This window comes from Cyprinus carpio, chromosome A23, assembly GCF_018340385.1.
Source record: "Cyprinus carpio isolate SPL01 chromosome A23, ASM1834038v1, whole genome shotgun sequence".
NCBI lineage: Eukaryota > Metazoa > Chordata > Actinopteri > Cypriniformes > Cyprinidae > Cyprinus > Cyprinus carpio.
The window spans coordinates 2,537,597-2,557,967 of NC_056594.1; the positions used below are offsets into that span (position 1 = coordinate 2,537,597).

Sequence of the window (20,371 nt, forward strand, 5' to 3'; positions counted from 1 at the left end):
TTATTTGTCATCTGTGATGACTCTAGGGGGTTTTTAGCAGAATATCCTCAGGTGGTACACAATGCAGATAATTAGTAGAAACTGTAGAAAATGTATACATACAAATATATACAGATGATTCAAGTGTGTATTTTTTAAAAAAATATAATTTTTCAGCTGATAAAAACATCACAATAATCCACAAGTAATCCACACCACTCCGGTCCATCAGTTAATGAACTCTCATTCTGACGGCACCCATTCACTGCAGAGGACCCACTGCTGAGCAAGTGATGCAATGCTACATTTCTCCAAATCTGATGAAGAAACAAACTCATCTCGGGTGACCTGAGGGTGAGCAGAGTTTCAGGGAATTGTCATTTTTTTTAGGTGAACTATTCCTTTAATAGAGTTTTGGGTGCATGTGATCTGAAAAGGGTGAGATTTTATTCTGTTTTCTGGAAGTAGACGTCTCAATGCTGAATTTGTAGACATCTGCTTTCTGCCTCACTGGAACGCTGCATTCAGCTCTCAGTTTTCAGCACATCTATAATGCAGCCGTTCTGACAGCAGTTCAAGTGCTTCTAGACAAACGAGAGACGTTGTGAAATAGACTACCCTGCCCCAAATACCACAATATATGTATTATTGATGCATCGCAACCGGACGGCAAAATACTCCCTCATGCAGTTACTGTGCTTTGTAATCTTTGCTATTATAAATGCAGTTATTGTGGTTATGGTGTGTGTTTCAGATGCTGCTCATGTAGGGTCCTTTCACAGATCTGTCAGGGGACTGATGAGGGTTGAACATTGATATTAATCTGTACATAACTACACCAACATATTGCATTATGCTGCTCACACAGGGCTCAGATGTCAGCTTTACTCAGTGTTGATAAAAGGAACATGATTGTTAACGATTATTTGGATCAAAGGTGGTTTTGCTCTAAAATGTTTGAGAAGCACTGCTGTGGTTAATAATGATAGAATAGAAAACACAGAGAGAAATAATAGATGCTGAAATATGCAGAGTTTAGGAGCATTTAACATTCAGATGATAATGCTGACTATATTTTATATCTGTAGCACATAAACAACAACATCCAAACAAAAACATCAAAGATGTGTGTATTTTTATTTATTATTTTAAATTAATTATTAATTTTTTATATATATATTATATATTTATATCCCTATTCTGAAGTGTTACCAAAAGTTTTTTTCAGACAAACTTATCTAAAAAAAAAAAAATGAATACCTAATGTTCTGTTGCTAAGTATAAGAGGTTATATCAGTTCATGTGAAACCTCTTTAATACTTTTTTCAGTCTTAACAATAGTCTTGCTTTTAGTATTTCTTTATTTTTATATAAATGTGTACCGAAGCTCTGTCTTATCTTTCATGGCTGGTTCATCTGAGGACAGAACCTCTGAAAGTGTCGTTTCGATCACAGACATCAGCAGCTCTAGACTCGTACAGACAGAGAACTGATAGATTGTGTTGAGCATATGCAAGCATCTGCTGTGTATTGCTGATGAAGTCATGTGTTTGGTTCATATGGTTTAGTCACACATCAGTCAGTGAAAGATGTTAAAAAAGACCAATTTACTAGACTCAGTAAGGAAATATCAGGCTGCTGCAAGAACAGTGTTTTTGTGTTCGGTTTGTTTAGGTTATAGACTGTGGTTCTTTTAAATGGATTGGTCAGAGCTGTCATTGTCAGGACATCATCACATGTTTTCTGAGATCTGTGGATGAGAATCAACACATAATGTTTGTTTTTTGTTATGTTTTTTGGCCACACAATACATGCAATAAATGACAGACCAATCACAATTAAATCTACAAATATTGCAATGACGTCAGAACTAACTTTATTTCTTATGAATATTTTTGTAAGTCATAAAAATCTCTTGATTCTGATTCACTGAAATATATATCAGATGCAGTACATTTCAGTTATTCTGAAGGAATCTCTAAACTAATGCTGTATAGTTTATATAGTCAGTCTGTACATTAACTGTTGTATAAAAGATTCAAGTTAGCAACAGGATCCAAACTATTACAATTCAGTGATTTAACTTGATCTGTCACACCACATTAAATAGCATCAAAATAGCATTTATTGTTAGAATTTCTGGAACTTGAAAGCGGAGGATTTGTTTCATTTTAAAATAACATTGTCATTATTGGATGGTAGGCCTGCTACAAATAATGTTTAGTGAAGCTTTATTCAAAACAGCAGAAACAAATAGACTTTTTGAAATTTAAGAATTAATTTCAGTTCATCAAAATGAAAATCAGTTAAAATAGATGAATCACTATTGTCAACCCAGCCCTGCAAGAACACTTAACAAATCAGAATAAATAAATGAATACAAATCATCCAAATTCAGTTTTCAAACCAGTGGATTTCTGTTAGAATTTCAATAAAAAGTATATTTTATTTTATTTTATTTTACTGTAGATGACGCCATTCATGGCTTCCTGTGTAAATACAATACAAATTTGTTCATTGAGAGTAAAATTAATCGCTAAAAACCGATCGCTGTGTCAGTCAGGTTATTCAGGTGATTGTATTGGCAGCTGCTGAGTGTAACTCCTTCAAAGCCAAAGCTGTCGTACACACAGAGGTTTCCCATATGAACACTTCCTGATATCCCCACATGGAGGTTTGGTCAGGTTTAGCTAACATTTAGAGACACATGTCCACAAGCTACACACACACACACACACACACGCACACACACACACCATTATCAGTGAGGTGCAGATGTGGACTAGACTCAGATGTTTGTTAGAAGTACCTGCACAGACATCTGCTCCATCACAGCTCACAAGATCAAAGTGTGTGTGTGTGTGTGTGTGTGTGTGTGTGTGTGGATGCATGCGCCAACGTGTGTGTGTGTGTGTGTGTGTGTGTGTGTGTGTGTGTGTGTGTGTGTGTGTGTGTGTGTGTGTGTGGATGCATGTGTATGGGTGTGTGTGTGTGTGTGTGTGTGTGTGTGTGTGTGTGTGTGTGTGTGTGTGTGTGTGTGTGTGTGTGTGTGTGTGGATGCATGAGTGTGAGTATGTGTTTGCGATGCAGTTCAAATACATGTAGACATGCCCTCCTAATAAAGTTAAAGCGTTCATGAACAGTAGCCATGTTGAAACATGGTTTGAGTTTCTGTGAGCTAGACCAGACTTCTCGGCTCAAACTTTGCATTATCAGTTCTCCCAGTGACTCACTTCCTATAATTCCCAGAGCTGTGAAACCTTTCCCTCATGTTTCCATTCGCCCATCACACCTCTTTCCTCTTTCAGCCACTTTAGTATTATCCTCCACGCAGAGTTGTGAGGCAGCCCCACTGAGCATTGTGTTTCCAGTTGAGTTTATTTCAACTGCAGCCTGATTCTCAGTTGTTGTAATCATCTGCATGACTTTTGTTTGCGTAAACAAACATTCTCATGTATGAACTCATGAGCTATTATGTGTTACACATATTCATATCCTGATTTGATTGTAATCCAGCAGGGTTTGTTTGCACTCACACACATGCGACTTTGCACACATCAAACGTGCCTCGCTGGATATTCATTATGTAAATGCGCTAATGAAGTAAAGGCACTTCAAAGGGGTTCGCTTATGAATATTCAGATTTGTCTTCCGTCTTTGCTCCTGGAAGCTGTAGGCTGCGCGTGTGTAAGTTCGGACCACATGGCCCCTGACACGTTAGCTTTATGTTTTTAGACAAGCCAAGAAAGAGCCCATATGTACGTTATGAATTTCAAAGGAAGCATAGCTCACACTCACACACTCTTTCAGGGGCTCTGAACAATGCTGTTTAACTCCGGGAGCTGCAGAGAAAGGAATAGGTGCTGATATCTGAAGTGAATCTAAAGTGAGATATTGGTGTCAAATAAGAAAATAAAAAAAAAGACGAAAACATGAGAAAAGGATTGAACACTTGGCGTTGGAGTATTTGAGTGAGACATAGACTTGTTTCAAAGACAAAGACATCTGAGAGGAGAGCAGAAGTCTGTTCATCTGGATGATCTATTTTAAAGTGTTTGCTGCAATATCTACAACATATCGCTATATACACAAAAATATGTTACAGTATCTTCAGCATCACTATATGTGTCTCTAAAATACTGTATGTGTTCCTAAATCTGCAGTACGTCCCTGCTTTAGGATGCAGTATATCCGCAATATGTTGCTACAACAAGGCGTTACTGTAATAAATTGCAACATATGCTGTATGCCGCTGCATATCACTGCAATAAGTCAGAATGTCTACAGTGTCACAAAATACGTTGCTAAAATAAGGCACGATATCGGCAATATGTTGCTGGAATAAGTTGCAACATCTGAAATATGTTGATGCATACATATCACTGCAATAAGTTGCTTTGTCTACACTGTCACAATATATTTTGCTATAATAAGGCACAATATCTGTGATATGTTGCTGTAATAAGTTGAAACATCTGCAGTATGTGGTTGTATATCACTGCAGTCGGTCGCAATGTCTACAATATAGCAATATCTGCAGCATATCTCTGCAGCAAGTCGCAATATCACAAATATGTTTTGCCGTGGACGTTTTGGCAGTCTGCAGTCACTATATATCACTGCAATAAGCCTTAATGTCTACAATATGTCGCAATATATGATGCTGCAAAAAGTCACAATATCTGCAGTCTATTGCTATGTATGTTGCTGTTAATTAGTGACAGTATCAGCAGAATGTCATTAACATTTAATGGGTAGTGGGTCGCAAAATCAGAAATTTGTTGCTGTAATTAGTGACAATATCACTGCAGTAGGGTCACATTATGAACAATTAAGTGCTGTGTATCATGTTGCTGTAATTAATTACAATATCTGCAACATGTCATTAATATGTCACTGCAATAAGTTGCAAATATCAGCAAATTTATTGATGTGTATTTTGTTGCAATAGTGACGTTCTGCAATATTTCACTTTGCTGCTGCAATACGTCACAATATTTGATGATGTAATCACAATATCCACAAAATGTGACTGTCTGTTGTCACAGGAGTCAGTAATGGCAATGATGTCAGTAGACAAATTGCTGGAATGAGTCACCATATATAATTTCCTGTCTTTTTTTTTTTTTTTTTTTGATTGTTTATTGTTTAGAATGCATGTGAATTAGCTCTTTTGTAATGTTTTTCAGCTATCCATACACAAATATGACTCTTCAAACCGAACATGTTGTGTTATCACGTGCTCATGTTAACCGAGTCTCTCTCGCTCATGTGAGAGCTTCTCATATTCACTGCTGCAGACTTTCACAGATGCTGAAGTTGTTGCAATGTAAAACTATGTCTTTCCCGCCTTCACCTTCTTGTCGAACATTCTTCGTTTTCATTTTCGGCTCGCTCGCTTTCATGGTGGGGCCCTACAGGAAGTGGGTGTGTGTGTGTTAGTCTGGAGTGGGATGGAGGAGTGGAGGGAAAGAGGAGGGGGAACAGAGGATGCTGAATAAAATAATAAACAGCTGCCACTGGAGGCAAAGACGGGAGAGAGAGAGCGGGAAAAGTCCACTCTGGGAGCCAGCAGTCAGAGAAGACCACAGACAGAGGAGAAGTGGCCACTCAGAGAGATTTAGGAAAACTTTTGGAAGTTCTGGAAAACGTCAAGCTGCCTGTGGAGATCTTTACACCCTCCATTTGGATGGATGTTCTTCAAGTGCTGGTGGAACATATGAAGATCAAAGTGGACAAAGATGAACACTCGCCTTTCAATATGTCTGGATTTGGAGATGTTCTCCTCAAGATCAAACCTTCACCCTTCTTCTTGGCTTGCTCACTCTGAGTGCATGTTTTCCACGAGAGAGAGTGAGTCAGACAGCTGTGCTGCTCTCGTGCCCTGCCCGTCAGAGCGAACCACACAGAGGCTCTTTGATACGGGTAATTGAGTACGAACGCTTGCCTGAGGGTCACAGGAACCTGGAGGAACAAGACGCTTTCTGTGTTTGTCTGTACTAGAGAGAAAGAGCTGTGTCTGTGTGGTTTGTGAGAACGAGTAAAGCAGCTAAATCATCTCCAGGTCACTGAACCAACAGTTGGATATCTGGTTGAATCCCTAACTGTATCTTCAGTCTACCTCCAACATCCAGGCCATCACTTCACACTACAGAAGATCTGAACACTGGGCAAGACCCATCCAACACTGGAGCATGCGGCTCTTAGCACGAAGCGCCAGAGCTCCGGCACAGACGCTCAGGCACCCGCTGAGACACCGCTCCACGCTGCCAGACGCTGAAGCCGTGATCTGTGTGTGCTCTTCCACAGACGATGTGTGGACCCCCAGAGGAGACTGATCTGTTGCCAGATTTCATCCTGTCGTTGGCGTTCTGGAATGTAGCTGTAGACAGAGATCATGATGATTGGTCTGAACTTCAACTTGCAGGAGTTGCTGAAGAAGTTTGAGGAGGTATTTTCAGATTGGCTCGTGGACTGTTTGATTGTGGAGGAATGGATCAGGGTGCCGAAAGTTACACAAGTGCCGAACGCGACTGGAAACCGTTGCCCACCAGGTTGTTGGAGCAACATAATAGATCGTTAGGGATGAACCATTAAAATGTCTTGTTTAAAGTTGTCCTTGTTATGATGCTATTACTCAGCTAGTTGCCAAGGCAACACTTCTCATTTTCAATTAAAGTTGAAGAACTAAAATAGCTCAAACTAAATCAACTAAAACTTAATAAAAACTATATAGAAATATATACAAAATAGAGAATACTTAAATTACATCGGTACTTACTTTAGGTTTAGGGTTAGTTGCTTTTGTAATTGGTTGTTATTAATATAGTAAGTGGATGAAACATGTAACAAAGACACTGTAAAATGAAGTGTTACCAAAATTCTAGTTGACAACAATAAGGCAAAAATTATAATGTTACGATTTTTAAATTGGATGTATTCGAATGTATTCGATCTCCACCAGTATTGACTGATACTGATGAATTAATAAGTATATTTTGGTAAAATAATTAACATTTTGCAGATACTTTGCAGATACATTTTGTTTGTGTTTGTGTGTGTGTGTGTGTGTGTGTGTGTGTGTGTGTGTGTGTGTGTGTGTGTGTGTGTGTGTGTGTGTGTGTGTGTGTGTGTGTGTGTGTAAATAATATAGTACAAATATATTATGCATTCCTATAGATTATCTAAATTTAAAAATATAAATTGTAAAAATGTTTTATCCTCACTGATGCAAAATATCCAAATGCTTCAAATTAAACATCTACTATAGAGAAAATTGGAAATTTGGCTGGAAACTTCCGCATCACAGGTTTATGTAGGATGCTGTAAGTTTTGTTTTCCCTCCAGAACACCATGAGGCCACACATGGAAAAATCTTCTCCGCAAACCACTAAAACTAAAGCAAAATAACATTTTTGTGATCAGAACAGTTGACTGAATAAGGTAGACAGTTGCATCTGGTATAACTTGCTCCGAGTGACACGATGATCTGTTTATCACAAAATCATTTTTTAATGAAAAAATTCTAACATATCCTGACCTGTAAAGAAAGTCCCGTAAAGGCTGATTTGTGAATTATCCCAATTTTGTCCTCGATCAAGACACTCAAGCTCAGGTGCTGGAGGGGACGGTACAGCAGTTAGTGTCCTGTTAGTCACTCTGGATAAAAAGGGCCGGCTATCTGTGTAATAACTGCTTCCAGAAAAGAGAGGCTTTCTGAGTGTGTGTGAGAAAGAGAGACAGTATGTGTGTGTGTGTGTGTGTGTGTGTGTAAGAGAGAGAGAGAGAGAGAGAGAGTGTGTGTGTGTAAGTGTGTGTGTGTGTGTGTGTGTGTGTGTGTGTGTAAGAGAGAGAGAGAGAGAGAGAGAGAGAGAGAGTGTGTGTGTGTGTGTGTGAGAGAGAGAGAAAGTGTGTGTGTGTGAGTGAGTGTGTGTGTGTGTGTAAGAGAGAGAGAGAGAGAGAGAGAGAGTGTGTGTGTGTGTGTGTGAGAGAGAGAGAGAGAGTGTGTAAGTCAAACATGAAAATGTCATTTTTTTAGTCTCTCTCTCTCTCTCTCTCTCTCTCTCGGGTTTGTGGGTAAGTCTGGTTAAATTAGAGTATGCTGAACGACAGCTCTGGGGAGTCTTTATGATCAAGAAGCAATTATTTAACTTTATTAACGAGAAAAGCTTTTTTATTGCATCGTTTAATAGGTCAGACTGCCAGATGAGGGAGTTTTAGTGTGTGGGGGGGGCTCGTGGTTGAGTTGATCACAGTTAAATATTTCATTAAGAACTGTAAGAGATGAGGAGCAGAAATTAGACTTCTAGAGCACAGACATATGCTGCACGCTGAAGGGTCAGTCTAGGGCTTCTGTGTGTGCATGTGTCATGTGAACGAGGTTTTTAAACACATAAACTCATTACCTAAACTATAATCTCAACGTTAGACCGCACACCAATTGATCAGTCCACTGACAGCTTGATACAAATTGCAGTTGTAAATGACAATAACCACACAAAATGGCAAGCTCGGATCCGATTGGCTTGACTCTATATTGTGGGATTGGATGCACTTGTTCACCAAAAAAAAAAAAAGTGTCCTGTTTACCTCATTGGAGGCAAAATCTTTTGAGGAAGATTTAGTGACGGCATTTTCCAAAGTTTGTGAGGTCCATTGAGGTTTGTTGTTGTTGTTGTTGTTGTTGTTTTGTTCACTGACTGTTTTTGTTTTTTGGGACATTTAATTTTATTTAGAGACTTTTTTAAAACATTTATTTTTATATTATTGAGTTTTATTTGAGACGTTATTTTTTTTTGTTGTATTTTGTTTTGTTTAGTTTTGTTAACTGACGGTTTTGTTGTTTCAGACTTTCCTTTTTATCTTGTTTTGTTGTTTTGTTTTGTTCACTGACTGTTGTTGTTATTTGGTACATTTAATTTTGTTTAGAGACTCGTTTAAAACATTTACTTTTTGTTTGTTATTTGTTTGTTTAGTTTTTTTTTCACTGAGTTTTGAGATTTTTGTTGTATTTTATTTTTAGTTTTGTTGACTGAAGTTTTTGTTGTTTCAGACTTTCTTTTTTATCTTTATTTTGTTGTTTTTTGTTCACTGACAGTTTTGTTGTTTCAGACGTTTTTTTTTTTATTTTATTTAGTTTTTTGTTGTTTTGTGCACTGACAGTTTTGTTGATTGAGATATTCTGTATCGGCAAGAACTGTTGCTCACTTTATGTGTCCGTCAGACAGTGTAAGTAGTCAGTTCTTGTGTCTTCCTCATTAAATTATATTGAGGCCTTTTAACGTAATATTTGCATAATACTTTATTTAATCTCTATGCTTTCTGATGCATGTTTCAACAGCAGGCAGTCAGTGCTGGTGTGTATATTTAGTGGTATTCTGGTGTATATTGTTTAAAGGATTGACACAGAGAGAGTTTGTGAAGTAGCAGAGAGCACTTTGCAGATTAGCTGGAAAAGACCCAAAGCTCCTCCTACTGACCTCTACATGTCTCAGTCTGGCAAATTCAAATTCAAACAAGCTTTATTAGCATGTATTTCCAAAGAAATTATTTTTTTTTAAATAAATAAATAAATACATAAATAAAATAGTCTATCAGTGTATTCTGTCAGAAAGAAGCACATAGGCTGCCTGATCCAGTCGATGTTGATGTATTATAAATATCCAAAGTGACATCAGATAGAAAATCCTGACAGAAAATTCTGCAGTCTGCTGTGGTGGTGTGCATTTCACTAGTAAACTCTGAAGTTTGATATTATAATTTGGTGTTAAACTTGGTGCTGTGTTATATAAGGAATGAAAACTGAAAGCAGTAATCTACTGAAACTATATAAACCTTAAAAAATCATAATAATCTAGCCACCATAAAACTGAAAATAGTGACTTAAAAATAATAATAAAAAAACTTGTCTATTCATCATAAAAATAACTAAAACTATACAGAAACATTAAACAATATATATATATGTAGTGAGATTAATCATCAGTTCAGTCGCTGTGTGTGTGTGTGTGGAGGTTCAGTATCAGACTGACAGCTTTAATTGTGTTCTTTCCTCTCAGCGGAGGTGTGGAAACGTCTCTGTTTGTCTTTGTTGATTTATTTATCTTTCCCTTTAACGAATCCACATAATGAAGGTGGTAACAGTGCAATTAAAGCAGTCTCTGTCTCTCTCTCTCTTTCTCTGTGTGTGTGTAGGACATCCAGGCGGAGATCGAGGCTCATAATGATGTCTTCAGGAGTGTGGATGGGAATAAGATGAAGATGGTGAAGGCTCTGGGGAGCTCAGAGGAAGCAGTTTTCCTTCAACAGAGACTGGATGACATGAACCAGCGCTGGAACGACCTGAAGGCCAAATCAGCCAATATACGGTCAGTCACACACACACACACACACACACAAACCTCAAGTTCAAGTGCTCACTTGTTAATGGTAAGAGTCACTAGTAAGGACAGATGGAGCCATGTTTCACTTATATTGTCGATCTGAGCAGCTCTCTGTGTGTGTAGCATAGTTGTGTTGTGTGTGTACCATTTAAAATGGTAAAATGGACCAACAAGAGAGTGTGACTGTGTGTGTGTGTGTGTGAGAGAGAGAGAGAGAGAGAGAGAGGAAAACAGTGTAATTGTGTTCTAATCTAACACACATACCAAGGCTTGACACTTCTATTTTCTAACTTAAAAAAATCAGTGCATTAAAAAAAAACTTTAGGGGTCCAATTAAAATGTTTCAAATAATGTGTTTTCTTTTATACAAGGAGACATTACATGTCAAATGTTTTCATTTATTAGAATACAAAAAAAATATGTGTATTTGTGCCAGGTTTTTGCAATGAATCTTGTATTTCATGAAATCATAGTCTTTTGAATCACATTAGGTTGTATTGCATATCCCGTTTTTTTAATACCTGTGTCATACCCATGTCATTTTTTTGAATGCATGTGTAATTGTGTGTGCAGGGCTCATCTTGAGGCCAGTGCTGAGCGCTGGAACCGGCTTCTGTCAGTCCTGGAGGAGCTGGGCTACTGGATCAGTGTGAAGGATGAGGAACTGAACAAACAGATGCCCATCGGAGGAGACGTGCCCACAGTGCTGCAGCAGCAGACCCACTGCACGGTGAGAGCCAGTCTCATCGCTGTCTACCCTCATCCCAGCTACTGTCTCCAATTCAACTCATACTGTCCCATCCCTCTCTTCTCAACTCAACTCCGTCAGATCAGTGTTGTACCTTTCTCTCTCATATATTCCTCTTCTCATTGTCTCTTCTCCTATCTCACCTCTCCTTGTCTCATCGCTTTCTTCTCAGGTTGTCTCGTGTCATCTCATCTCATTATGTACCTTGAAACACTCAGCCTTATCAGCTGAGGAAACACAATTAAAAGGGGAATTGTTGTAAATACACAAATGCTGTGTGTAAAGAATGAAGACACAGATAAACAGTGGATAAACAAACATATGTACCAACCCTCTAGACACACACTTTGGCAATAGAATTGCCACCGGCAGACTAATATGTGTGTGTGTGTGTGTGTGTGTGTGTGTGTGTGTGTGTGTGTGTGTGTGTGTGTGTGTTTGTGATTCAACCAAATCAGCTTATCTTCATTAAGATACATTAATGTGTGATATGATCTGAAAGTAGCTTTTAAATGATTGATTTTTAACATTAGCCAATCAAGCATTTTTATGAAAGAACTCAAGTAATTAGAGTTAAAACTGTATGTGCTAACCATGTGTAAATGAAAATGTATGAATGCATATCTGTCATTTTAACAGAACTTAGGACTGGTGGTGGTGCTTGAGATATTGTTTGGTCATTCAGTTTTTCTGCAAAAAAACTAACAACAATACTGAAAATATAATACTCATACTACTAATTCTAACAATATAAAACGCACTAAGATCTGATGAGTTGCTGTGTTCATGAATATTAATCACGTTGTCTGCATTTGCTTGAACTGATTTGTTGAAATCAAAACGGTGACGGTCAGATTGAGATTGGCGTTTGCACATTAGTTCCGCCTACTGCCAAAGAATATAATAAGCATGTAGCGTATCAGTTCTACATGGTAGAGGGTTGTGTATTTACACAAACAAATGACACTGAACTAGAACATCACAATATATATAATGAGTCCTTAGGCTGTAAAACAAATAAAGTACATTGGATTTGGTGTGCAACAGATCCTGAGCATCGCTGATAAATATCTTGTCTTGTAAAATCAGTACCACCACTCCCTATACACAAAGTGCATGTGATCGTGAATTCAAAAATAAAAGTAAAAAGTGAGCATGCATTCAAAAGTGATTTCAATCTGCCGATATTGATTGTGGCTCCCTGATGCCTGCAAATTCTATACAATGTAATTACTCAATAGTAAAAAATGTGAGACAATACAAAAGCACTGACACTTATTTGTTTTCCATCACCATGTCCCTTTAGGGTCTCCGTAAAATGTGTTATTTCCTTTCCGAACTCAGAATTCGGCTTCAGGGACATCTCTACTTCAGAGAGAGACTGATTTCCTACTTCATAGAGACTCATTTCTTAAAGACAAGCACATAACTTAAGAGGAGTACATAACTTGAGTACCCAAACTGAATGTTGTATACAGAGTTGTACTTCTGTGGCAATGTCACAACCTTGTTCTTCTCACCGCCTCTTCTCCTGTCTCATCTCATCTCATCTCATCTCATCTCTGTCTTCTCAAGTTGTCTTCTGTCTCGTCTCATCTCATTTTGTACCTTTGTCTCTCATACCTTTGTCCTCATCTTGTTTCCTCCCTCTTACATTTAATATCATCTCTATTTTGAACTTGTCTCGTCTCACTTCAGTTTTGACCTCTTTCTCTTCTTATTGTCATCTCTGTCCCATTTTGTGTCTCTTGTCTCTTTCTCTTCTCATCTAGTCTTCTGTCCTCTCTCCTGTGTCGTCCTATCTCTGCTTGACTGGTCTCATCTCATCTTTTCTTTCCTCTGTCTTCTATCTTTCAGTTCTCGTGTCTTCTCTTGTCTCCATATCGTCTTATTCTGTATGCTCTCATCTACTGTCTCATCTAATCTTGTCTCATTTCTTGAATCATCTTTGCCTCTCTTATTTTGTCTCTCTCCTCACCTTTACTCGTCTCATCTCGTCTCTTATCCTCTTTTTATTGTCCTGTCCCCTCTCTCTCCTCTACAGTCATATTGTCTCGTCTGTGTCTTCTCTGGTCTCATCCCGTCTCATTTTGTCTCTCATATTGTCTCTCTTGACTCTCCCTTCCATCCTATCATCTTCAAAAAAAAATTTTTTCCCCTCTGTTCTTCAGGATTTCATTGTCTCACCAGATTCTCCTGCTGGGAATATTGTAGTGTTTATGCTACTCAGCTAAATGATCATATTGGGATGTTATATTCTTATATTCTATATTTGACTGACCCGAGATCACATATAATGTCTTGAAATGTTTGCATACAACGATCCAGAAATGCATCTCATAATTAAGAGCTGTTTAAGGAGGTTTCTGTTTGAAGCTTTTGATCAGTACAGGCATGTTTTTCTGGTTTCTTTCTGCTGTATGATGCAGGAATACCTACAATACCAGACAAAACCACCGCAGGGAATTATGGGAAGGTTGAAACCGTAACGAGGGTGTGACAGTTTGGTTTTGCTCTTGATCTCTCTTTCTCTCTTTCTCAGACAGCTAGACTAATGATTCTCTGGAGCGAAGAGAAAGATTGCCCCCCATTTTGACTTTCTCTCCCTCTCTCTCTCTGTCTCTCTCCACCTCATCTTTTGCTTGGGCTCTTATAATAGATTGTCTTTGAGCCGGCTGCCCTGGTAAGAGCTTTAGCAGCATGGATACAAAACGCCAGGCCTTTTGAACACGTCACGGCTGATTAGTGTGCCGTGCCAACCGGGCGACCAGGATAGAGCGCCCCAGAACTCAAGATGGAAGTGAAAATGAATAATTTGTGTGAGGTCTGAGAGACTTAGAAGAGCCAAACACATTGTCTGTCTGAAAACTTTCACTGATAAAGACACTGAGCCAGTTAAAGAGACGCAGAATGACCTTTATTCCAAGATTAATTGAGTGTAATGAGGCCATTAAATGAAATGGAAATGGTGACTTTTTCATTTTGAAAAGGTGACTATTAAAGTATTTTTTTTTTCAATATTTAATTAAATAATGTATGTAAGTTTTAAGTGCATTTAACCATGTCAAGCTAAATTAATATATTTTATTTAATATAGAAATAAGCATAATATGCTGGGGTATAATTATGCCTTTAAAAAGGTAACAAGGTTGACAGTAACAGGGTTGACACTTTCACAGTTTAATTTGGCATTTAAGGCTTGAAACTACAAGGAGCTTAATAGAAAGATAATTTGAATCTGCTTTCACAAGTTTTAAGTAGTTTTCAAGTGTCAGTTTTTTTATGAAACAAAATCATGGTAACACGGTTGACTTTCAGCTCATCTCTCATCTCATGAGAAACCAAAAAATGTCAGATAAAGTGATTAAAAAAACACGAAGCATTATTGAAGAGTTTCATTTCCTCAAAAACTGATTAGGTGATTTTATAGCTTTTTTATTTTATTATATAATATTTATTTATTTATTTATTTTTATTTATTTATTTATTTATTTTATTTATTTATTTTATCCTGCATTACCAAAATGATAATAGGGTTGGTATACTTCTCTGGGGACACAAATTTATTTATATATTCATTTATTTATTTATTTATGCATTTTTTTTTCAACTAAAATCTTTATATGTTTGGTAACACTTCAGTTTAGTGACAGATTATCACTATTAACTAGCTGCTTATTAGCATCACGAGCATATTGGCTGTGTATTAGTACTTTTAAAGCACATATTAATGCCTTATTTTGCATGACCAGATTTAAGATCCCTTAATTCATCCCATACCTAAACTTAACAACTACCTTATAAACTATTAATAAGCAGCAAATTAGGAATTTATTACGGCAAAAGTCATAATAGGGAGAAATTATCCTCAAATGGTCCTCCTACAAGGTTTTTTTTTTTTTTTTTTTTTTTTGTGTGTGTGTGTGTGTATATGTATATATATATATATATATATATATATATATATATATATATATATATATATATATATATATATAATATACACACACACACACACACACACACACTCACACACACATATGAAGGTCACAGATAGCACCTTTTTTTTTAAATTACCCATTAAATAATAAATTAAAAATGTGTCTGTTAGAGAATTATCCCTTAACAGTTATCCTCTCAGCTGGTGTACAACACCGTTTTCTCTCCAGTTCATGGACATTGAGTGTGTCTCTGCGTGTGGCGGGTGTCTATTAGCATATTCATGTATGTCATTTTTCCACACAGCGTTCATTTGATTATTGGCTATAAAGTGTAAAGAGTACTTGAGGTCAGTAGCTCTGAATTTCTCTCATCCTTACGTCTCAGTACTAGTGTTTATTATTAATCATACATCTACTTATCCAATAGAAGAGCCTTCTTTATTGCTGCTATAATTAAAACTATCAATCATGGTTTTGTAAAGTCCTGAGAGTGGGAAAGTGTGTGGTATTCTCGGTTTTACTGATAAAAGGTGTAATGCTGAAATGTGTTCTACTGATAAAGCTTCTGACCGTTACAAGGACGAATGATTTATGTTATATCAGACACTATTTTCATCAACATTTTAATAGGATCATTTGAACAAAAATAATTTGACCATATATCATTTAAAACTTGTATGTTTTTCCTTGGAAGATAAAAGAAATGTAGTCAGATGTCCGCACTGCTCTTTTCATACAGTGACCGGAAAGGACAGAATAGCACTATAAAAGTATCATAAAAGTAGTCCATAAGTCCTCTGAAGCTATAAAATAGTTTAATGTGAAGAACAGACTGAAATTTATAAGCACATATTTTCTAATTTTTCGTGGAGCTCTTATATAACCACTATCACGCTTCATTAGTCTCATCACTGTAAGTTTTTTTTTAGTCCAGGCACCCAGAAGAGAAATAATGACCATAAAAAGCTGGAAACTGTCTTTGCACTGATTGCTGTTACTTTGCCGGGCTCAGCTCTGTTCAATACTGGTGACGTCTGTGTGATTTATTCTGATCGTTTGGGTTGTGAATCCTCAACGTGTCAAATATGAGACTGATTAAAGCCGCCTGAGGCCTCAAACTATTCTCTGACCTGAGACAAGAAAGAATGACCTCACTAAAACTAATAAGAATCGCTCTGAAGATCATTTTATGAAAGACGAGATGAAAGACACTTAAGCGTTCAGTCCCGTCACCTGACGTGAAGTGAGCTGTACGTTTCTATACAGTATGTCTGAAATGCTGACAGTGCTGCTCTACTCTTCTGTCGTCTTTGAGACATTAGTTATGAAACCCTGTCAGTTTGCTGCTCTGGTATTGATTTCAGTTTGCACTGTTTTAAATGGATAGGAAGGTAGTTATCTGAAATTTTAGGTCTGAGACAGTTACAGCATCATTGCAAATGCTTCTGTTTTTCAAGATTTGATTTGAGGCCCTTTGCCTGCTCTCTGCTTCTGGTGTGATAGCTGATAAAAGAGTCTATTGACCAAACTGAAATGTGGCTTGACTTCTGTAAGGGGCAGTTTCACGTGAGCTGTCTGTATCACGGGGCAGTAAGCAGGTGATATCTGACAGATGGAGGCTGTGCTGACAAAAATCTGTTTATCATCTTCATCCATTCTTCCAAAGAGGTTCTAGGAGTGTTTAATGTAATTTCAGCTGTGATGTTTGCTAAGGAGAATACCACAGAAAATGATTGACAATGAACTGAACTAGAATAAATGTTCAAATTCACATAGTGGTAACACTTTATTTTAGGGGCCAATTCTCACTATTAACTAGTTGCTTATTAGCATGTATATTACTAGCATATTGGTTGTTTATTAACACATAGTGAATTAATGCTTTTTTCTGCGTGATCGTATTTTAGATCCCTTAATCCACCCCACACCTAAACTTAAAATCTGCCTTACTAACTATTAATAAGCAGCAAGTTTGGAGTTTATTGAGGGATAAGTCAGAGTTAATGGTTAGTTAATTGTGAGAACTGATCCCCAGTAGAGCTGAAACAACTAATCGATTTAATCGATTAAAATCGATTATTAAAATAGTTGTCAACTAATTTAGTAATCGATTCGTTGCTAAATAATTTTTATTTGCCGTAAGCGGCTCATTTCGTGCATATTTTAAATCTGCGGTGACCAAAGTGTGGCAGTAATGAGCCACCGGAGGTTTTACTCAGCCAGTACAGCAGGAGAAGTAGCGAATAGCCAATAGCTGGCCTCGTTTTATGTCACGTGCTTCACGCACAGCGTCTCTCTGTCTGCAGCATTCAGCGTGATGGGTGAGGCAGGCGGCAGTGGAGTAAGCTCGAGAAAGAAAAAGAAAAAAGCGGCAGATAAAACTAATCGGACGAAGTCATCCAAAGTGTGGGAGCGAAAAGAGAGCAAGCCTAACTGTTAAGCCCTGAACATTTGGACATGTTGACCTTTTTGCACTGCAATGCAAAGTTTTTCTCAAATAATGAGTGAATAGTGTTCTCTGCCTCATTTCCCACAGGTAGTCGAATTCCTGTCAGTTCAGGCATAAGCTGTTTTGTTACATTTTATCGCTTTATTACATTTTTGAATTTTGCACTGTTATAAGGGACCACTACATATTTAAATCCGATGAAAATCACAGTGTGCAAAGACTTTTATTTGTGCAGATTCTGCAGTACAATGTTGTTTTGCAAATGTTTAGTCGTAATTTTAAAAAGCTGATAACATTGCTTTTTAAACAATTAAACATTTAAGAGCTTTGTCGTTTACCAGTTCATAATTCAGTCTTGCAGCCTAATTATGACTGAATGGAGAGAGGTTAATGTTTAAATGTATTTGAAATGCACTTTTTTCTAAAGTATTCACTGCTCTTTTTCACACAGCAGGTTTTTTTGTGTCCAATTTTTTTCTGGACAACCTTCTGATGGATTTTACTTTACATTTTACTTTAAAATGTGAGTTCATTCAGGTTCAGGTTTCATGCCATTGGCACTTTTATTGGAAGGATTGTTTACAGTTTTCACAGCATAAGCTATAAATCTTGGTGTTTCCCAGGTATAAGCTGTGTGTTACAGGGAAAAAAATAATAAAATGCAATTTACTGCAATTTTTAATTCTGTTTTATTTCTTATTCTTCGTGATAATATGTTCTGAAAGATTCCTTAATAAGCTTTGTTCGGGATGTTAAACTACTTTAGGAGCCCTAAGGACTGCCATGGTGAAAACATTATTTGAAACCTCCTTGTGAAATTTACTAGAGTATGTATGGGTCAGTGTTTTGATTGCAGAAGAGTTCGACAAAGTATAACTAACACATAATAAAACACAACTCCAGGTATGTTTTTGATGAGGATAGTGACAATGCAAAATGGTTAAAATCTCTCTAAAAAGTCTATGTTGAATGATAAAGACCCTTTGTTAATAATTTACTTGGGGAAAAAAATGGGCAAAACTAAAATATAAGTACATAAACCGATTCATCGATTAATCGTAAAAATAATCGACCGATTAATCGATTATCAAAATAATCGTTAGTTGCAGCCCTAATCCCCAGACTAAAATGTGACCCACATAGTTTTTCAGAAGTGTAGTCACACAACCTAACCATTAAAAGTGTTATCATGAGACTAATGTGATAAAATGGCTAATCTAATCTTAAATGGCAGCTAATGATTTCTGTAGTTTCTGTGCATTCAAAAGCATTTATAATGCTGCTAAAAAAAAAAGTTTCAGTTTCAAATAAATGATGTTCTTTTGAACATTTCATTAAATAAGGTAATCCTGAAAAAAAAAAAAAAAAATGAAGAAAATAATAATAATAATCAGAAATGTTTCTTGAGCAGTAAATCATCATATTAGAATGATTTCTGAAGATCATGTGACACTGAAGACTGGAGTAATGATGCTGAAAATACAGCTGCGCATCACAGAAATAAATTACATTTGAACATGTTTTGAAATAGAAAAAAAATGGTATTTTAAATTGTAGTAATAATAAAAACATTTTAAAACTGTTGAACAGTACATTTTTAAAAATAAACATTTTATTAGCATCTGTGGTGTCATGGAGAACCTGTAACATCAATGTTTTTTTTTTTTTTTTTAGTGTAGTCTATGTCTGTATGTGTCAAATATCATGTCCACATGAAGCAAGTAAACGCAGAAACATTGTTACATGATATGTGCACGGACACCATAAAGGGACCGTCATTCTCCGTGGCAGCACACGAGCAATAATATATAGAAAAAGTGTCAGTTACGCACCTAATACTCATCTGGGGGCTTTTATTTATTTTTGCTGCAGCGCTAAAAGCTTTCTGCTTTGTGCAAAAAAGAACAACAAAAATTGCTTAACCCTTTCATGCATGGTGTCCACTACAGTAGACAGATGTCCCATCAGCACCATGTCCCAACCACCGAGTGGTGAACCTCCAAAGTGCTGTCTATGATTCCATTTAACTATTGTCTTTGTATCTATTTTTTTTTTTTTTTTTTTTTTGAGATATTGCATCATATATTCAAAAAGGCAGCAGGAAGAGGAGATGCACAAGTCCCTCAGGAATAAGTGTTAAATCCTTTTATTCTCAGAAAACCAGACAGGTACAAAAAAGAAATAGGATGTCAGAAATACTTTTATCCAGATTTTAACAATATTTTACTTGTCATTTGTTTTTTTTGTTTTTTTTTTGTTTTTTTTGTGTGTGTGTGTGTGTGTGTGTGTGTGTGTGTGTGTGTGTGTGTGTGTGTGTGTGTGTGTGTGTGTGTGTGTGTGTGTGTGTTCACTGCTGTGTGTGTGCACTTTGAATGGATTAAATGCAGAGCATGAATTCTGAGTATGGGTCACCATACTTGGCTGTATGTCACATCACTTTCACTTTCACATTGTGTTCAAGTGTGTGTTGGGAGGGTGTGTATGCTTGTGTGTTTGTGCTCACATATGATACTGGTTTTAAATAAGTTTTAAATAAACTTTAGTTTTAAATAAAAGTTGGCCATTTTTTAATCAATAAAATGAGTTTCAAGACATAAAATAGTATGTTTTTCAAATGTTCTATTGTTGTTGTAATTTAATGTTCCAATACTTCTGTTGCAAAAGCCTCTAAAAGCCACATCTGTCAAAATTAAGATAACAAGACTGAGTGAATGCTTTCTGCATCAAATACTTCAACTTCAAACCAGCTAAATCCCAGCCTCAACCCATTCAGAAGTACAGTACTTAGATAGCCTAGGTGTCTGATAAAGAGGTTCATTTTGATGAAAAACGAAAACAATGAGTTTATACCGTTGTTGCATGGTTTCCAGTG

At 36.8% G+C, this 20,371-nt stretch overlaps 1 protein-coding gene across 1 annotated transcript in view; it reads left to right on the forward strand.

The window, feature by feature from the left end:
- Positions 1–20,371, forward strand: part of LOC109087421 (utrophin-like) — a 151,354-nt gene that overhangs the window by 59,337 nt on the left and 71,646 nt on the right. The window contains 2 exon segments of the mRNA XM_042712591.1: positions 10,174–10,346; positions 10,935–11,091. Coding sequence (XP_042568525.1) covers positions 10,174–10,346; positions 10,935–11,091 — 330 coding nt within the window.